The sequence below is a fragment of the Limulus polyphemus genome, unplaced genomic scaffold (assembly GCF_000517525.1).
Source record: "Limulus polyphemus unplaced genomic scaffold, Limulus_polyphemus-2.1.2 Scaffold28, whole genome shotgun sequence".
NCBI classification, from domain to species: domain Eukaryota; kingdom Metazoa; phylum Arthropoda; class Merostomata; order Xiphosura; family Limulidae; genus Limulus; species Limulus polyphemus.
In genome coordinates, this window is record NW_013665638.1 from 1657806 (window position 1) to 1676299 (window position 18494).

General features: G+C 31.8%; 1 protein-coding gene across 1 annotated transcript in view; it reads right to left on the reverse strand.

Annotated features, from left to right (window-relative positions):
• LOC106459516 (neural-cadherin-like) overlaps positions 1-18494 on the reverse strand; it is a 115986-nt gene that overhangs the window by 28052 nt on the left and 69440 nt on the right. The window contains exons 8-18 of the mRNA XM_022386277.1: positions 15149-15264; positions 12596-12760; positions 11125-11449; positions 10157-10387; positions 9640-9899; positions 8461-8720; positions 6772-6905; positions 6059-6310; positions 5126-5335; positions 1847-2124; positions 58-335 (exon numbers count right to left, since the gene is read on the reverse strand). Coding sequence (XP_022241985.1) covers positions 58-335; positions 1847-2124; positions 5126-5335; positions 6059-6310; positions 6772-6905; positions 8461-8720; positions 9640-9899; positions 10157-10387; positions 11125-11449; positions 12596-12760; positions 15149-15264 — 2509 coding nt within the window. The remainder of the gene's footprint in view (positions 1-57; positions 336-1846; positions 2125-5125; positions 5336-6058; positions 6311-6771; positions 6906-8460; positions 8721-9639; positions 9900-10156; positions 10388-11124; positions 11450-12595; positions 12761-15148; positions 15265-18494) is intronic.

Genomic DNA, 18494 nt, shown 5'->3' on the forward strand with positions numbered 1-18494 from the left:
CCTATTCAAAATTCTTAAGACATCTGTATTTATACATTACTATATTACTTAACTTACTTGACTCCATTTGAACCATCACTACATCTACCATTGTTAAAACAAGGAAGTGGTCTCTGTTTACACGACTCTTCTTCAGAGAAATCTCTTGCACCACATACACACATTGGTTTAATCCAGCTGTTTACACCAACAAAGGAAGTCCTATTGGCATTTACAACAATTGGCTGACGCTCCACTATTAGCTTATTGGTACAGCTGTCCTCACAGTTTAGATTTTCAATCAAACACTCATCGATTCCAACCATGGTGATGTTGATACCAACTTTCTTCTCAATCTGAGGCAATAAATATCATGTCATGAAAAATACAATAATAATCATATACATTATATTTTTGATTCCATATAAATAATCATATTGTTACAAAATAATCCTCTTTACCTATTTAAGCTAGAAATTTCAATATAGAAAGTATGACAACTAACACCAGTAAAGGAACTTAATGATGTGAAATGTGCAGTTAGTATTTGATTTTTTAGACACGACTTTCAATTAGTTTTATATTTTCTGCCATCTGGAGAAACTTTTCATACGACTTAAATAAATGTCTAAAAACAAAGTATAAAACAAAAGTTGAATCTTTGGTACCAAAACCCACTCTTTATAACATTTTCTCATCATGACTTTTATTCTCTTCACTGGAACAACTTGTTGATATGCTGGTCAAATGAATTAAAAAGTATTTATGCATAGTCAGTCCCTCTGGACAAAACTATTAAAAATTTGGGCAGCTTTGAGAGAAATCTAACACAATCTATGTTCAAGGGGTATGTCATTTAAACAATTTCAGGTTATGTTCATACAACATACATTACAGAACAATCATTTCCCATCTATTTAACATGTACAAATTTTCATTTTTAAAAAGGTGTCACTTTGAGTAGCAATCACATACTGCCTTTTGATATTTACATTATCATGTGTAAAACAATACATATTCAGACCTGCAAGTCAAATGCCAATAACATTGTAAAGGACAACTAGGAGTAGAACAAATGTGCTAGCAGATTATAGAATATGCCTTATGATATGCAAGCTTCTTGTTCAATGGACCAGCTTCTTCTGGTTAATTGGTGGAAGTAAGAGTTCATGGGAATCACAAAAATATAGAACCTAATCAAATTATTTATAATCTGTCAAATATATACAGATAAGTCATCAAATCTACATCATGATGAAGTGTGGAAAATATCAACAAACATCAAACTGAATTCTATTTAATCACTAAATACTGTTTATCTTGACTTGATTTGTCACAGCACATTCTTGACAGTTTGATTTCCCTATGTATAGAATAACTTTCATAAATATTTACATCACACTATACACATTCATCATTCTCTCCAGCCAGAGCTTGTGCAATAACAAACAAATATCAGCCAACAACTTTGAAATCAAAGATAACCATACACTTTGGCTCAAATTGGATAAATTAAACGTCTGTATACTATGAACAAAAGGAAGCTATATCTATCAGTTTTAGGCTGCTGTATCCCACATCATTGCAGACACACCTGTACACACGTTTAAATCAGATAACATGAATAACTCCAAAATCATATCTTGGAGAATTGAGAGGTAATAAATTTCATGGCTGAAGAAGACACATCCCAGAAAATATATTCCACATTTTAGAACACATTCTTTACAAAAACCTAGGTTTGAAATCTTTAACATGCATTGTGACATAGAAACATAACGAGAAAAAAAAAAGTGACAGACTCAACCAACATTTTGTGATAATATACAAATATGTATATATATAAACAAAAAGTTATGCAACTCACCAGCCCTCGATTTAGAGAAACGGCACCATCTAACATGCTAGCTTTATAATAGGGGGAGCCATGAGCAGAAAATCTAACATCTGTAATTGGAGGCCTTTCTTGTTTGGGGTACACAGTAAAAATATCTACATTTTCTCTGTCTGTTTCTAACAGTTCAGCTATGACATCTCTGAATTTGTTATATTTACTGGTCACCGTGGAATGACCCTTCCTACTTAAAGTTCTGACAAAGTCTTCAGCCGAGGTACCTGAATGAAACACAAACAGTTTAATAAAAACTTGTTTTAACACATTACCATTTTAAACAGTTGTTATACTATTTTCTTGTTACATTAAGTAATAGGAGTACAGCAAGTTATAAAATGTAAAATTTAATATACATAAAAGATGCAGATGTACGTGTATCAAATTTAAGAATTAAAGTATAAAAATGTTACATTATCATATTAAAACTTTAAAATGTTTGCCTTACATCAGGAGGTAGCTTCTTCCTAAGTTTCAGTGTGTTTGACCGAAAGCATACGAAAGAAGTAAAAGCCACTGTCAATGTCACTGTTCAGGAAATACCCGAAGAAGCAATATATAACTCTGGATCTGTCAGGATCCATGGTAAGAACATCAAGTTATGGTGATTGGTAACCCATAATAGCTAGTTAGTCTGAATGAATTCATCAGCAACTAGGATTAAGTTGTAAAATTATTAACATTTTAAGCTGAGATCTCAGATTATAGGTAATGTACAACGATAAAGTACAAAACATATTCATTTTAAATGTATGTGTTGCGTTGGTATTTTTTTTACAGTATGCTGTTAATCAGTGTACAACTGCATTAAAACATTATAATTTAAAATCACTAAAAGACCATGACATGCACAGTTAGACCCACCTGTTGCGAAAGGGTTAACCAAGGTACCTTTTGTGATTGTTTACTTTACGTGAGTGAAGTTGTGTTATCTATATGAAACATGATGGTAATAATTTTGTACAGCCATGAAATGCTGACATGAGAATAATTGTATTCAGAGCATGGATAGTAATTTTTCTAATAAGCATGTTAATGATTACTAAATACAGTAATTGTTGTTACTGTTTTATTGTATCGTAAAGTTCCAAATGGACAATTTTTAGGTACAACTCCTCCAACACCTGTGGGAAGAGTTCATGTTGAAGATTTGGATGACTGGGACCTTCCTGATAAGATGTTTTCCTGGGAGAATAATGTCCCTCACCCTAACTTTGAACTTGACCAACACTCTGGCATTATAACAATGAAAAATGTTTATTTTCTAAACTTTATTATTACTACATATCAATGAAATTGGCATCAAAACGTTGCTTATATTTCAAATTTTAATATTATGCATGTTTTAATTTCTTAATTCAAAAGAAAATATAAATAAAATAAAGCAAATGTTGATTTGTGTGTGTGTCACACATAGCACCTCCTCCTGTCTTATTGCTCAGTTTATATTTTTATATGCCTACTATATACCTCTACAAGTGGTTAAAAAATTAGAAACATGAATTTTAGATACTGGAAAGCTAGAATATAAATTTACAACCTCCCAACACTTTGATTTGCTGAGAAATCAATGTATCTAGCAAATCAACGAGAGTGGCTCCTCTTCCTACTCCATTCTTTCCAAACTTCTTTAGTTCCACCTACTTTTTTTAAGGGTCTGTTTATAACCAATACAAAGGACAAGTTGTGCTTTACGTTATTCTTGCAGTTGTTTATAAAGAGCTTGGAAAATAAAATAATAATTTTGCCAAAATTGTTGAATGGTGAGGACCAAGTTGTTGCTCTAAATGGAAATAAATTGTTTATAATATATATACTTTATTTATAAACCCAAACACGTAATAGATGTTTTGGGTGTACTAGTAGAGTAATGTATTTTTTTCTTTCTAAAATGTATAATTGAAGCCTACAAAAATTATATTTCTTCACCCACCCAACTCGAAAAAATAAAAAAGGCTTAGCACTAAAAGCACACGAGTGCAAAATATTTTCTGTAATTTCTCGTAAGTACTAGAAATCATTGTTTTCCTATGTAATAAGGCTTGCAAAACTAAATGAGTGTGATAAGTAGTACCAGAACTAAAGTTTTTATTAGTTGACAAGTAAGTGCTGAAAAGGGAAATAGGACTTTATAAGCATGTGCTTAAATAACATCTTTGTACACCTATGCTGCTAAATTCCAAACACCCCAAAAGGATTACCAATATTCAAAGAATTGTAATGTTTATTGTATTGGCACCAAACCACATAATAAATGTTTTGACAGGTTCAAAGTGCAGTGTTTTTATTCTTGAAAAGTCTTGTTGTGAACACTGTAGAATACACACATAAGCCCATAAATTACACATTCTGTTGTCAGCATAAACGTTTTCACTGACTCTAAGTGCAGCATGATTACTCCGAAATTACCAAGAAAACATTTTAGCACATATAACCTGATACATTAGACATCCTTTTCTCAGAGCAGGGGTCGAGTCAACTATTTTTTCGTGCATGCTTTGTTGCTTTCAGTAGTATTGTATTACGGTGGTGTCACGTAAACAGTCTACTGGCACAAGCGGCAATTTATTGATTTATTTTCAGAGGAGTTCTACTTAGATGTTGGCAGTAAAATAAACACATAAAATAAATATAAAATGTTTAGCAGTTCAAACTTGTAAGAGAAGTACTTTGAAACTTCGTGACCAACAATAATGAAAAAAAAGGCACAGCTGCTTCTTTTATTTCTAATTTTTCAACTTCTTTTTTCATTATACTTTCAGGATTTGTCTACAGGCTGAAGACTCAAGTATATCATTAAATAACTGCTAAGATATAGATTTACTAAAAACAGATGTTTGAAATGTATTTACGAAGTTTTAAAGATTACACAAAAGAAATTTAAGATTTTTGGGATGAAGAATAGTATTTTTAGTCATAACATGAAAATTGCTTCCACTCAGACTAGTAACGAAACAAACTCCATATATTCACAAACAAATCTTTAGTAAAAATACTTCATTAAAAAATTTGATTTTTTGTGTACAAAAGACTTGTAATGTTTACTAAACGTATACCAAATTTTGTGAAGATGCACATACTGAACTAAAAGTTATAGTATAAAAACTTAACGTGTGCAACTGTGTAAACGAATTCATATATATTATACCAAACCTATTACGAAAGGGTTAATACCAGATAGATGTGCTGGTATAAAGTTTTAGCAAAAACAATTAGCTATTTTAACACCTACATCTATTTTATACACAGACAAACCTTTGAAATTGTACACAAAAACATCCTTGTGACCAGGAAGCATTAGGTTATCGTTTTCATCTCCAATAATTACAGTCAATGTACTAGTTCCTGTCTTTTGTGGCACCCCACTATCCTTGATCACAATTGGTACGTGGTATTCCTTTTTCTCTTCTCGATCAAATTCCACATGTGCTGTGACTATTGCCATACCATCACCATTTGCTCCCTCTATATGAAGTTGTACGTATATTATTTTTCGTAACTTTGTAAATAATATTAAGTGATTTTATTTAGAAATTTATCCAGACTTTGCGTTATTTGAAAAAGACACTTATAAACTGTAGGGAAAAATTAGACTATTTTCAAATATTTGAAAACTAGTGTTTCGTATTTACAGCTAGACTCACTAATAACACAAACTTTTCATATATCTAACAATATATCATGTTTACGAAATGATTTGCAATATTATTAAAAGCAATTCCTACATACATATGAAAGTTTATTTGTTACTATGACTTTGTTAAACATGAACTGGATAGTTCTAAAATTATAATAAATAATTGAAAACAACGTTTTATACTTACACAATAAAAACTTTATTGAAGCCGTACGGCTTCCACTTTAAAATATCTCTACACGTATATGTTTCGACGTGATCTACGTCATCCTCAGGAGTAACTTACAAGACTATTTTATACTTGTGCATATTTATGAATTGGATAGTTCTAAAATTTAAAAGAATCTACATTATCAATCAGATTACAAATTATATTATTTTTTATGATACTGGTTAATAATGTTTAAATTTTATTGCAAGAAAAAAAACTCATTAAGACAGCAATATATTAGTAGTTTGACATTTTAATGTTACTCCTTGAAGATGTACATGGCCAACCAGCTTATAGCTGTCACTAAAATTAAGATATGTTAAAAAAAATTAGCACTAACCAGGTTGATGTTCAACCTTAAAGAATTCTCGAATAACTTCCGGAGCTTCGGGATCCATACGGAAAGTAAAGGGTGGGCCATTGCCTTTAGAGCGATCATCATCATCAGTAGCTTGGATTTCTTCCACTTTCTGAGGGGGTCTAGTATTTTCCATTATAACTGGACGATAGTCCTTTAGAAAACGAGGAGCATTGTCATTGATGTCACTGACTACAACTGTCAGAGTAGCAGTAGCTGTTAAAGGGGGTTCACCTAAAGAAATAAATTTGTTTTATAATACATTATGCACCATATAAGAATAACTCTTAATTGAAAATTGTGACTGCTTTTGGAAACTACAAAATGTAATAGAAAATTATTTTGTAAAATACCTTAAAAGTACAGCCATAAAATTTATGTACCCAGGTATCTGTTTAAATGTGATTACTGTTACTCCTGTATTTTAGACTTTCAAACAGGGTAATGATATTCTAAGCAAGTCAATCAAGAATTGTTAGTAACAGACATGGAATTACTTTAAAACTATTCTAAGATTGCTACAAGGAAAACAAAAAATAAATTACATCTAAAAAGTGAAAGTAACCAAATCTCTTCCCTTTGATCAGTAATCATAAGGTTTAGAGTGTTACTACTTTTGAATAATGTTATTCTTCATTAGACTTAAATAAATTTATATATTTTCTTAAACACGTTCAATATTAAAACCAACTTACCATCATCAATAGCAAGGATTTTCACTTGATGTCTGGGTGTATCTTCTCGGTCAAGTTTTCTTTGGATACTGACTACACCATCTTTGCCTATTCTAAATTGCCTTCTCTTGTCAGATGATCGATCAATGGTATAGCTGGTGTAGAAAAAAAGTGTACATTTATGAAAATAAAAAAAATGTTGTAGCTGCACAGATTTAGATGAAAGAATTATGATACGAGAACTTATATTTTTATATAACATTAAATTTAACACTTAAATCGTGCTTTCAATAAATTATGACATATTTACTCAAAATTCACATATACAATTATGCCTTATTCCCAAGAAATATTGTTTATAATTATTTACCAGCAGAATGTAACCATTATATATAATTCCCACACTATGGACAGAACGAAATTTCCTAACTTATGCCAAATCTATCCCTGTTCCAACTATATTATCCCTCGACCACTTGATCTATGCTTGTAATGTATCATTGAACTAGTATCTACAATCATCTGTGAACTTGCACGGTTTAATTAGCCTGAGAGGCTGTATGTTAAGAGTCAGAGTTTGCTAAAATGTCATGTTGCAAAATTTCAATACAATTGGTTATGCCATTCTCAAAATTTTTTATATTTTAGAAAAACATATGTAACAAAGGCAATTTATTCATTTGTTTATGATAGTGCACACTGATCATATTTTCTAACTTCAATCACAAAACATTACTACAGCATACACAATACTACACTGATTCATTAAATTACACATTATTAGGTAAACGAGACATTCAGTTATTCACTGTCACAAGTTCAACTGTTTTTATAAAGATTTATTGACAAAAAATAGAATTATAAGAAAACTTTACCTGTGCCATATTATTAGTTGTTCTCAATGATCCATTCTGTATTTCAATATTTTTAACCCGGTTTTTTTCTTCCAATTTTATCTCCAAATTACCATTGTATAATTATTAGTTGTTTTTTTTTTAATTGAATAGATACAAGTACAGTCATTAAATTAAAATAACAGCTCACAAATTTGTTCTCTAACTGTAAGTTAGGCTTTATAGAAATAACCAAATCCCTTAAGTTTTGATACCCTATAAATCTTTTCTACACAAATAGGTTGATGACTCATTAATACATATCAAGGGTATTACATTCCTTCTATGACTATTGACACGGACTGTTTTATTAATGTATGAAAAATTTTGAAGATTTAAATAACTTATTTAATGGAACCAGCCTTTCTCTAAATAGTAACTTGTTAATGGCTTTTAGGCTGTCGTAAAATGATTTTTCATATCCAAGTTTTAGGAAGATGAGATGATGCTCTTAAACCCCATTTATGTAGAAACTTAGGTACTGTTTATGTAATCTATTATGGTTGGCTTTGTAATACATGACACTTAACAGTAAACAAAACAATGTTTAAGCATAAAATACACACATTTATGTGCTACATGTGTCAGACTTAACCTACATGTACTTTTTGTCACTAATAACTTATTTTTTTACCATTCATATCCTAGAAACATTCCTGAATCACACAGTTTACTGACTTTTTTCTTGGTTTTTGTCTGTGAAATGATATGTCCTGTGCTAGGGATATAAAATATAAATTTCACTGCTTTTTCCTAGTGTTCCCTGACCAGTGGAAATCATAATTATATGCCTTCAAAAATATAAAATAAAACTAACCTGACATGAGACCGTCCACCCTGGTCAGCATCAGTAGCAGTAAATGATGCCAATGTGCGACCAACTTCTGCATCCTCAGGTACTGAAACTTCAATATTAGATCTCTCAAATTCTGGTTTATTGTCGTTTATGTCCTTAAGCCTAACTTGAACCTTGGCATAATCTAGGTGGTTGGGTTCAGAGGACTCTCCTCCATGGTCACTCACTTGAATGGTTATATTAAAGCCAAACCTCTGTTGCATGTCTTCATAGTCCAAAGCCTGAAAGCCATTAGGCAAATTACTTCAAATCTCTAATCTTTACTAATACTACAGTTCTATTTAAACTGAAAATTTTCATATTTTATATTATCAATTTTATTTAAGTTTGTAATTCACCAGACTGATAAATTTTAATTGAATAACCACTTTCCACTTTTTCAAATTCTTTTTAAACCTTTCCATATTCAGGCAATTACACAGACAATTAATTTAAAACAACTATTCCAAATCTGTTACCAGGAAAACCAGCTTTTCTACAATGATCAATTACACTAGACTACAATTATATAGAAAAACTACAAAATTGAAACAGTGATTTTGATAGTAGATGAATTATTACACTGATGCATTACATTGTTAAAATATTAGATCATCAAGAAATTGTCGCATAAACACCTAAACAAAAACAGGTACATCATGTATAATAGTTAAACGACCCACTTAAACATCACTGCATATCTCTCGTGAAACAACAGGTAAGCATCTAAGGAGTATGGGAAACTCCTTAAAGAAGGTGTTTGGGTGCTTCACGAACTTTCTGATGATCATCGTTTCCAATGTGTGAACGCTGTTTTATCTGTTATGGCATGTAATGTGCGTGAACCATTTTTGGACAAAATTGTCACTGGTGATGAAAAATGGATTCTATATGCAAATTAGATGCCAAAAGCAATGGCTCAGTCCTAGACAAAAATCACTTCCAACCCCAAAACCTGGACTCATTAATCGGGCATTAACAGCCTGACTGTAGGATGGAAAAGCATCATCAATAAGAATGGAAACTATTTCATTCAGTAAATGTTTTGTTTTGATACACAAGTTGGTTGGGTTTTTTCATCTAAAAAAAAGGGGGGGGCATTAATTACTTGACGACCTAATACTTTAAATATCAAAGTTGAATTTATCTGAAACTTCATACCTTTGCTACTTTTAGTGAGCCTGTGCCATCAGAATTGGTAACCATCGTGAATCTGTCTGAACCAAAAGCATCATCGATCACCTTGTAACTGAAACGATTGGTTTCTAACAAGTCTTTATCATTGACAGAAACTACAAGAATTGGAGTCTCTGGAATATTGTCACCTTCTGTTTCATCAACAGGAACATACCAGTTTTTCTTGGTAAACTCTGGAGGCATATCATTGATGTCCTTTATCTTAATGGTTGCTGTGCCAGTACCTTAGTACAAGTGGGAAAAAAAAACTGTTGTTAATCTTTTATTAACTTTCTGGCAAGAATTAATGAAGTATAAATATCAGCAGTTCAACTGCCGCTTATAAGTTACTTTACCTTATTGTCCAAACAATGCATAGTTAAATTCTGGTATCATGAAATAATAAAACGTATATAAAGTTATAAAATTATATAAGTACTATTTTTTGTACTAGGGTAATCTAGATGATAAAAACATTTTTCACAACTCTGTATTTCCTAACCTTTTAACCCTCCTCCATCTGTAGCAACAACTTTGATAGTGTATTCTGGATTAGTTTCTCTATCTAGACAACACACAGCAGTTGAGATCACACCACTTTCTGGCTCTATGCTAAAAATCAGTTCCCCTTGTTCATTAACTTGGTTTTGTTCAATTGAATAGGTGAGTCTGGCATTGCTTGCCTCTTCAGGGTCATCATAATCTGTGGCTGTCATTGTCATCACTGTCATTCCTAGAAAAAAAAATTAATCCCACAATACAAGAACATCAACATAGCCTACTGCCAACATCTTCAGCAAGCTTTTTCCCTACATAAATAGACTAAATTTGAACACAGCTTCATTCCAAATTTGTAGTGCATACTGAAGGGATTTAAACATTTTGATAAAGAGTTGTGTATATTAACCCTTATGAAGCTGCAAGGGTGGCAGCAAAAAAAGCCAATTTACCATTCTAAAATCAAGAATCATAAATAAATAACTACAAGAGTAAATTTCAGAAGAGATAAAACTTATCTTTATTTCAATTAATGGAAACAGCTGCTTGGTTTGCAAAATATTCTTACTATGACAAAGTAATGCAAAAAGTAAAATAAAAATTAAAGCACTAAAACCATATGATGAATAGTGCAAAGTGCACCAAAATGATAAATGCATTTAAATAAGTTAGGTAACTAATCATATTAAGGATGAAATTAAGGGAAAAAATAAGAGTAACTCTAATCAAACCAATAGGTACCTCCACTTCTGAAACTGTTTATATAAAATTGATTTGCACAGCCTAAAATCTTCACAACCACATGATTATTTTTTTAAGTAAACAACAATTTCTGTTTTATGATAAACCTACTATATGCCAATAGAAGAAACTTTCGGTAAGATTTTGAAGGATTAATAAAAGAACAACGTGTATAACCAATTATCAGAAAATCAATATAGGAGTGACCAATACAGATAGCAAAAAAATTACCAGCAGTTCCATTTTCTGTTACATTGCCAGTATAGATAGCATTAGGGAAAAATGGAGGGTTGTCATTCACATCTTTTAGGTTGACAAGAACGTCAGCATAGCCCACCAGCCCATTGCCACCTTCATCTTCGGCAAACACCGTGAAACGCCACTGGGACCGGCCATCAGGCAAGTCTCGGTCTAAAGGTTTCAACACATAAATTTCTCCAGTAGTTGAATTTATAGCAAACTTGCTATTAGAAGGCTCATCATCATCAATTCCTTGGCCAGTCAGGAAATAAACAATGTCAGGACGGCGATCTCTATCCCCATCTGTGGCCGTGACCTAGAGAGATTGCCAAGCAAAAAATATAAATGTTATAGTAATATCCATTTCTAGAAGATTGCCAAGTGATGAGTTATTCTGGGTATAGCACTTTGGCTAAAAAAATATAATCTTTTAATTTATCATAAATATAAAACATTTTAACTGCAATAATATTTCTAATAATTCTTTGTTTTCTTAAACAAGAGTAATTACAAAAACACATAGTACCTTTATTTACAGTGCAATAAACTTTCTAAAATATATTGAATTTTCAAACATTTATGAGTATTTCAAAAAGTTATACACTGAACTATACCAAATGTAATGAAAACAAAATTTCATTCCTATAAATTTTACAATAAAAAATAAATAAAAACTCAACTCATTGAATAAATCATGCATAAAATAATAATATTTGTAATTACAAAAAAATTAAATTTCATTGCCATTATGTATGATGAAAAAATTACAAGGATGGAATGTATAATACTAGGATGATGAGAAATTAGATTTTTTTTGTGAAATCAGAATGAAATTTCTTATCTTGGTCTTACAGTACTCCGAAAGAAATGTTTATTGCCAATAAACGTTAATTATATTCAGAACTGATCCTTTAACATATATTTTTAGTTCTACTTAATACCAGAATCAGCAAATATTTCATCCTATATTACAAACTCTGTTTTGAAATTTAGCATCATAAAAGTCTACCTTGAGGATTTTCTTAGGTAAGTCATGATCCTGCTCTTCCAGTATTGTGGTCTCATAAGAAGATCGTTCAAACACTGGAGGCAAGTCATTGATGTCTTTAATCCGAATAATAACTGTGGTACTGTTTTCACGTAAGGTGTCTGAAGCCACCAGGGTGAGATTGTACTACATGAAAAAATAAACCATGCAAACCACGAGCCAAATAAAAATAAAAATCTAAACAAGAAAGATAAAAAAAAAAATCACGACATGCTTTATATGTTGTACGGACTCAGTCGCACAAACTAAAAAAAACAACAAAAAAACAAACAAAACGGAAATTTATGTGAATCAAAAGAACAAAAAAGAAATCGTTTCCATCGAGACGGGCTGCATCAGAATGTATCTTGCAGTACGAGAACGAAAAATGGTACAATAAAAAATACACCAATTTATAAATGTTTGTAGGTTGACCTGTAGCACACGCTTGGGAAGGTTTCTGTCATCTTCTTCTGTGATTTGAGTCTCATATGTGGGGCGGTCAAACACTGGCGGGTTATCGTTCACGTCCTTGACGTAGATAACAACCGTCGTGTGGTTCTCGTTTAGATTATCAGATGCAACCAATCGCAGCTCGTACTACAGAATAAAACGTTACCATTGCATGAAAAACAAACCGAGTTTGAGAACTGTCACAAATAAACCCATATACAGTGTTCTCAAACACAAATTCACGACTCATTTCTAATAAAACAAGTTTAGAAATGCATAGTAACATGGTGTAAATAACAATCACCATTATTTACCTTCCTTATAATATAGCGGTGATGCTTCTTCTTGGAATACAAAAATCATCTGTGTAAGCTTGTAAATATCTTTGTGAACTTATTCACAACTTTTTCTGTTTGTTTTTAAACTCGCTTTCAGCCTCATTATAAGAACCTTCGAAAGACGACTTGTTATGCAAATTTATTTATTTTATTACACGAAAGGTCACATGGTGAAACTTTATTTCGGTGCTTTTCGAACCATTCTCCGAAATAAATGTTCTTACGCCGCACTACAATAACGATTTAAAGATTACATCTTAAAAAATACAATAAAATAAACGAGTTTTTTCTCCCTCTAAAATACCGTAAAACCAATTTCACGTTTTGTATCTGAAAGTAATGGTTAAGATAAAACTTCGACCACCATTTTGTTTTACAAAGGTGCACTTGCATGTTCATTTTGTGTCATTAATTCGTAGGAATTCTCGTGTTATTAGGGAGACTTTCATTACACTACTTTTGTAGAAAATCACAAACATTATTTGCACATAAAAAAGTACAATATTCCTTTATATATATTTTTTTTAATTTCGGTGTCATTCATAGTGACTAGAGAACGACTGTTTATCAAACAATTGTTGTTTGTTATTACGCACAAAGCTACACAAAGGGCTATATGTGCTCTGGCCATCACGGATATCGAAACCCGGTTTCTAGCAGTATAAGTCCGCAGACATACCGCTGTACCACTTGGGGGCGTATATCGAACATAAAATGATGAATATCATAAATTTATAACCGATAACCTACTAGCTGAAGTAATTATTTACAGTAAAGGTTGTAAAATAAAAACAATAAAATTATCTATCTTCGGCTTGAAATTTAAAATATCAACGACAAAAACATCATCGTTAAACGGCGATTGAGCTAAAAATAGTCTTACCAACTAACTATCACGCAAGGCCAAGTAGTAGTAAGTATTTCCCAAGTTACATTTTATTTTCGCTATAATACCTGTATTGAATATTTAACTGCTTAATTAATATCTCACGACGTTTTAAGTACATGCGGTTATTAATTTTCACAAGTGTTTTTTTTCTGCACACAGTTTCTAACAAAACCCTTAATTTCACTACCCATCAACATAATTACATCTGAATAAAATACAACGTCCAAATTAAAACAGGCAAGTAGAGTTAAAGTTGAGTTCAAATGCACAGAAAAATACATTTTCAATCTCTGCCATTATCAAAATTACCAGATGGTTCTTTTCACATTGTATCAATTCCTAATGTTTTTTGAAAAAAAAGAAAGAAAAACCTCATATGGTTAATCACCACTGTATGACGGACGCCATTAGGACTCTTTAATCACTGTAATCCTTCAGCACTACATAAAAGATTCTCCCTTCTATCGAGATCTTTCGTACTACGGAAATATTGAACTCTTGCTAATGAGAAGCAAATTGAAACAAAATCCTCGGTACATCGTTAACAAGTGAAACGACCTGTATTTAAACTTCAAATATGGGTTTCAATAAACCCTACATATAAATACTTATTTCTAGTTTTTAAACAACTAACAGAACATAGTCTATATACGATTCGAAACACTTGTAAAAATTGAAGAGTTGAATCCAGATAATTCTTTTCTTTAAATATTTATTTAAGTTGTTAACAGAGAAGTATAATTCTATAAGACAATAGTTCTAAGCTTCAAAACAAAAAATATTTTGATTAAACATAAAATAATGACAATCCATAATCTTCTAAAACATTCGTTACTTTACACAGTTCAATGCGTACGTTTTTAAAGTATAACTGAACAACATGTTAACAAGTTTAATTATCAATTTCCTAAATGCTATTTTTGTGTGGTTAAGCATTATTGATTTACGAATGAAAATATCTTGATTTAAAGTAAATAAAAAGAAAAGTTAAGTGATTTTCTAATTTTTTATAATAATAACACATGTTGTAATTACACAAAATAAAGCAAAATATCTACATTCCAAGTAAGAAAACTCGTTATCTCTAACTGATGCTAGCTTGTAGATTTGTTAAAAAAACTTAATGGAGTTTCTATGTAATAGCCTCATAAATATATTCTTAATTATCAAGTATTCCAACATAAACATAACAAGATTGTTAATAATATTGTAAAAATAAAATTCTCCAAATATTTATAGCCCATACCGATACTTTCGAACAAACATTCAAAGTCCTTCATTTGACAACCTGGTGAGTTAATGACTTACCTTGTTGCGGGTTTCATAATCTAGAGGGCCAGCCACGTAGATGGCTCCCGTTTCGTTCTTTACAGCGAAAGCTCCTCCTATGTTTCCTTGGGTTATTTCATACCTTATTCTTGAAGCTACAATTTGAAATCAAATATGAATTGACTATATTATGTTGGTTTTAAAAATGGTTTTGTAATAAAGTTATATTTTCATATTTTCATATTCTTAATATACGTATACACGCAGATTCACAATTCGTGTGATCAGGTAATCCATTATATATATTTAAACTAATTGAAAATTAAACATTAAATATCAGTAAAATATCTGGTCTTTAATTACAACCAATACGATTCTGTTTATTCATCCACAGCTATTTGTTTGGTTATTTTATCAAGTCTATTCATTCCATCCAACAATTAGTTCAGAGTATTTTCAATTATGATTTAACCTGTCGCAGTAACGCATATTTCGGTCGTCACAATTTTATATCTAGAGATTAAGAACAAAACTGTATCTGAACTAAAAACCCATATTTCAGTTAAACTTAATTACAATCTAAAATAATTACTGTCCTAGCCCAGACAACTTAATTTGTATGACATGATCGTACTTTTTCACCTTTTAAATTAAAAAATAAATGTATGACGTTTCCCTTTTCGTGGATTGAAACGTACCTTAAAAAATACAAATCTGTGGTAATAGTTAGTACTTTCATAACATCTTAAAACAATTTACGTGCACAAACTTCAAATTTTTGTACACTAATATGTTTGTCTTCCTTTTGTAATATAAAACAAACTTGAAGTCTCTCTCAAATTCTAGGTCAGAGCTTGAAGTATTCACTTTTAAAGGTTTGTTCAACAATCATTCAGAGTTAAAATAAGAGAACACCAACACTAAAGCAATTCCACCTAGTTGAAAGAAGTTGAGGTAGTGTACGCTGACCAAGTTGCCAGAAAGTCAAAACATTCAGAACCTATCAATGGTATATTTATTTATACAGCTATGCTGTGTTATTATACCACTAGGGGTTAAAAGTTTCGACACATATTATAAGACACACAAGTCACGAGAAAAAACAAGATATAATTAAGATTCTTGGTTATATTTGATTATACGTAAAAACTAGCGAACCTGTAAATGTGGGCCTGAGGCCCACAGGTTCGCTATAATATAAACTTAATTTCTTTAACCTAGATACGGATGATGATTAGTATGTCTACTTATTTACGTGCTCTAATGTAAATCAATGCCACATATGGGGTCCGTTTTCGGAGAATTTCCCGTAAAAGTGTTTTTGCGAAATACCCGGGTTCTCTAAGGGGTTGGGTGAAAAGTTGTACCCTTGTGCAAACATCAGGGCCGATATAATGCAAACTTAATGCATGAAGTACTAAGGGTTGGATGAAAAGTTTTACCTTTGCGTGAATCTCGAGGCCAAGACGATTCGATTTGCACAATGTAGCGAACCCGTGGGCCCGTAACCCACATTTACATGGTTTGTATAATGCAAATTTAACGCTTGACCTATTATATTTACGTGCTCTAACATAAGTCAATGCCAAATTTGGGGTAAGCTTTCGGTATACCTCGGGGGGGTATTTTACCTTTGTGCAAACCTCGATGAATCACACTCATTTTACTTTGAAAATGTGGTTAGCTTGGAGTAAGAAATCAAATCACTTATTTGGAGAAACTTTGATCAGTCTGGCATTTTTAACATTATATTTCGCGCTTTTCAATGATACGAGTTTTGTTTCGTTCCGTAAAACCGTAGCTTGGAACAAAAGCTAAACTAGTTTAAATTAAAAATGTACGTTCATTCGGCAAATATGGACTTACGATTCTACCTGTACTATCCTTTTGGCCTTGTATTCTTGATATAGAAATGTAACATAAAGAATTCAAAAGACAACATATCTGTAGAAAACTACAATTGAATTTGTCAAGAGTCATTTGGATATGTGATACCATGACTGATTTAATGTGTACGAAGAAAAATAAATAGGCGCTTATGCTTTGGCCAGAAATAACTTTGTTTGAAGAATAACGATTTACAAGTTTTTTTTCAGCATGTACAAGAAATGTACAACAATCTTCACGTCTTGAGCATATAAAATACAGATACAAAAAACTATATCAGGAGAAGCATAATTTCAGTGGGTTGACAAATGCACGAGGAAGAAACCTCTACATCACAAAACTGTGGAAGTTACACTGATTAGAAACTAAGCTTCGCATGAGCTACAATTTAGCATTACTCTGAAGCAACCAACAACAGTGTTTTTTAAGGTCTGACGCTACACTTGGAAATACATGTTAGAGCACAGTACATTCAAGTCGTGCGTGGAAAGTTTAACCTCCAATTTACGATGTGCGAGTACGTGACGTTAGGTTTTTAACGATAAAATAACTCTAAAAATACGGTTTGATTGAATCCAAACTATATACTAAATGTACTCCCACAGGGTCCCCGAATGTATTCTGTTTCAAGAGTAAGTAAAACCAAAGTTAAGAGTAACAAATATTTATATTTCTTGCTATTGTTTGTTTTAAGTTAAGCACAAAGCTACAGAGTAGGCTATCTGTTCTCTGCTCATCACGGGTATCGAAACCCGGTTTCTAGCGTTGTAAGTCCGCAGACATACCGCTGTGTCACTGGAGGGCTTCGCAGGGCGAAACAATAACCCCACTTCTTTGGAAAAACAGTGAAAGACTGAGTTAGGGATAATGTTGAATCTCCACACAATTCAAAAAATAAAATAAATAATAAGTAGAAGAAGACCAACGGTTCAGAGTAGGTATCCAGGCAATATTAGAAAAGATAAATAAATTTTGAAATTGATTTCGAAATGAGATGGGACCACTTTAAGGTGTTTTGTTTACACACGTTAGTCTCTGCTCCGGGCTAGAAGAGAGAAAAAAAGTGTTTTCAGCGCTGTATTCGCTGTGTAGAGGTCGTTTCCGTGGTGAAACCCTCATTATGCCACATGGTAATTTTAGATACCTAATGCGCATGTACTGCTAGATACAAACACACATACTCCTTGGATAGTAACTTTCACAGGAAGGTTCAATGGTATTTAATACTTTAATTGATTGTGCCCAATACTGTTTTAATGACCTCGAAGCATTTCAGAAAGGGTGAAATTATCGATAAAATGTAGTTATGATGTGCCAAATTATATTCACATGACTATCACTCAGAAGTCACTGCTATAAAAAAAAGTCATATAATTCATAAAACTTTAAAGGGACAAAAAAAAGGAACTTATTAGCCCATTAAAGATGTCCCTTCCAGCTCCAAACTACCCCTTACTACTCATGTATTCATCTAATTGTTTCTTGAACTGAACTTGGT